The 2,500-nt window shown below is 36.1% G+C and overlaps 1 protein-coding gene across 1 annotated transcript in view; it reads right to left on the reverse strand.

Moving 5' to 3' along the window:
• The window catches only part of znf507 (zinc finger protein 507), a 12,172-nt gene extending 11,128 nt beyond the window's left edge, over nucleotides 1-1,044 (reverse strand). Inside the window, exon 1 of the mRNA XM_083900749.1 lies at nucleotides 953-1,044. Coding sequence (XP_083756875.1) covers nucleotides 953-991 — 39 coding nt within the window. The 5' untranslated portion in view covers nucleotides 992-1,044. The remainder of the gene's footprint in view (nucleotides 1-952) is intronic.
• Nucleotides 1,045-2,500: the final 1,456 nt, after the last annotated feature.

Here is a 2,500-nt window from a genome sequence, read left to right on the forward strand (position 1 = left end):
CTCCTGCCACTGTTTAAAAGCGTCATGTGTACCTAATAAATTGGTCAGTGAATGTACGCGTCAGTACTTTACACACCCAGTCCTAAAACCTGAATTATCCCTTTGATATTGTGGCTCAAGATGTAAGATAACGTTAACAGATTAGAGGAGGAACTGTTTACTTAAGTGTCAGGCTGTAATGATTAATCCACAACTAAATAAATCATCAACTATTTTGATAACTGACTTTGCTATAATAATTAAAACAAGCTCTCAGGTGTTCTCAGTAACAGTAACACTTTTGTACCTGTGTGTCTTGTCCTGGGCATCATTTAGGGTAGGTGTCAAACTTGTGATTTTTTTGTATGTTTATTTTATTAATAATCACATTATCGCCGCATAAATATGTTTATATAGTTACTACTACTAGTTGATAACTACGTATCAGTCAAAACAAATACTTTTATTTTGAAATTATGTGAAATATCATCATAAATAGTATACTATATTTTTTCTCTACGACGAGCCCAAACTAAACACTCTGTTATGTTCGAGACCCCTGTATTAGGCGGAGTTTGGTCACTCAAACCTGGCAACCCTGACACACTCACACACACACACACACTCTCTCTCTCTCAACTCTTCAAACATCGCTACAATAAAAAATCAACAACACAACAACTGTGCTTAATTTACTGGCTAACATGCCACAGCTGCCGTGACGTCACCACCGGGAGACGTTAATGTGGCTAATAAACAAAAGTAAACAAAAAGAACATGGAGGGAAAGCGAGCAGGACACACATACAGTTAGCTTAGCAGTTAGCTGCCCCCCACACACACATACACGCTAGTCCCACACTGTTGCTAACACCAGTTTGGGCTCTTACACGTACAACGGGCATTTTACTGATACTTCCGGTGAGTGAGTGACGTAAACAAACGCGAGTGTGTTTGAATAAAAACATACTCACTGTCACGGAGACGCTCGTCGCTCTTTGTCCTCGGCGCATAAAAATAAACTATGCTGTTAGTTGTTTTATTCGTTAGCCATAAAAAGAAAAAGTGGCCTCCCCTCTCTCCCACATTGCAAAATGGCGAGGATGGAATATCTGTCACGTGACCAGAGTTTGGGTCAGGTGACCAGCGCGGCTCAACCAATCGTCGCGTGCCGCTGCATTCAAGTGCTGCTCGTAAAAAAAGTTCAAACTGTTCTGTGGTGCGTTTATGGGCTTTAATTCACTTGCTGGTCACTCTATAAAGTACACATAGGGCAGTTGTCATCAACGGGTGGCCCGTGCGCTAAAACTGGCCACCAGCATCAGTATCTGGCCCAGCAGATGATTTACCAAATCATTAGATTATTTAGTTTAGTTGATTGGTTTATTTGATAGGGACCATGCACATTCATAAACATTGTATTAAAAAAGCACCACGTAAACTGCAGTCATCTGCAGTCTCTAGGCAGGTGACATAAAATACTTAGAAATAGCTAGCAGTCATACAGCACTCATAAACACATAATGGTGCCATACATTGACAGAACAGATAAACAAAACAAAAAAGAAATACATGTTGAGTCAACATGTATTTCTTTTTTGTTTTGAGTAGAGAATGATGAATGTGTTGACAAGGACATTCATCATTCTCTACTCTCTAGTCAGTAGAGTAGGGACAACTGTTCACAATATTGCATCTATACTATACCAGTGTTTCCCAACCCTGGGGAAACAGTAATTGTTTTATATTATATATATATATATATATATTATTAATGTTTCAACTTTTGTAAAAAATTTTATAAATAATAATATTTCAACGTTTGTTAATTTCTTCCCAAAAATGTAATGTTTAAACTTTTGTACAAAAAAAAAAAAAAATCAAAAATGTAATGTTTTAACTTTGGTCAATTTTTTTTCAAAAATGTAATGTTTCAACTGAATCAGGTGTTTTTGGAGCAGGGTAAATCTAAAACACGGCAGGGCAGTGTTCCCTGAGGACCAGGGTTGGGAAACACTGTACTATACTATTACTAATACAATTTATGATGCAAAATTAACGTATTAATATGAAAAACAGACATTTATTTTAAATGACATAAATAATAGAGTGGACAACTGTAATTAAAATTCGTACCAGGAGCCGTTTCGGCCACTGCCATTCGTGTCTCAGGCCCTAACAAGCGTATGTATATATGTAACTGAATGTTGTATATGATACATTTAATAATGGTATAATTATGACCAAATGTCTTATTATTACTATTATAAAAAACATAGCTAGCAAACATATATTATATTCTATCACCTCACTGGAAGCAGGTACTACACACTGATTGGCCAAAACTGATACTGACACTGATACTAATTCCAATATTGATTCAGATACTAATTCCTATATTGATACGTATACTGATACCAAAACTGATATAGATAATAATAATAATAACATATTACACAGAAATACACAAGGCACACATTGAAAGGTTACTGCACTAGTTATACTAATTACTAGTTATAAAG

The sequence above is a fragment of the Microchirus variegatus genome (assembly GCF_963457635.1).
Source record: "Microchirus variegatus genome assembly, chromosome: 14".
In the NCBI taxonomy this organism is placed as follows: domain Eukaryota; kingdom Metazoa; phylum Chordata; class Actinopteri; order Pleuronectiformes; family Soleidae; genus Microchirus; species Microchirus variegatus.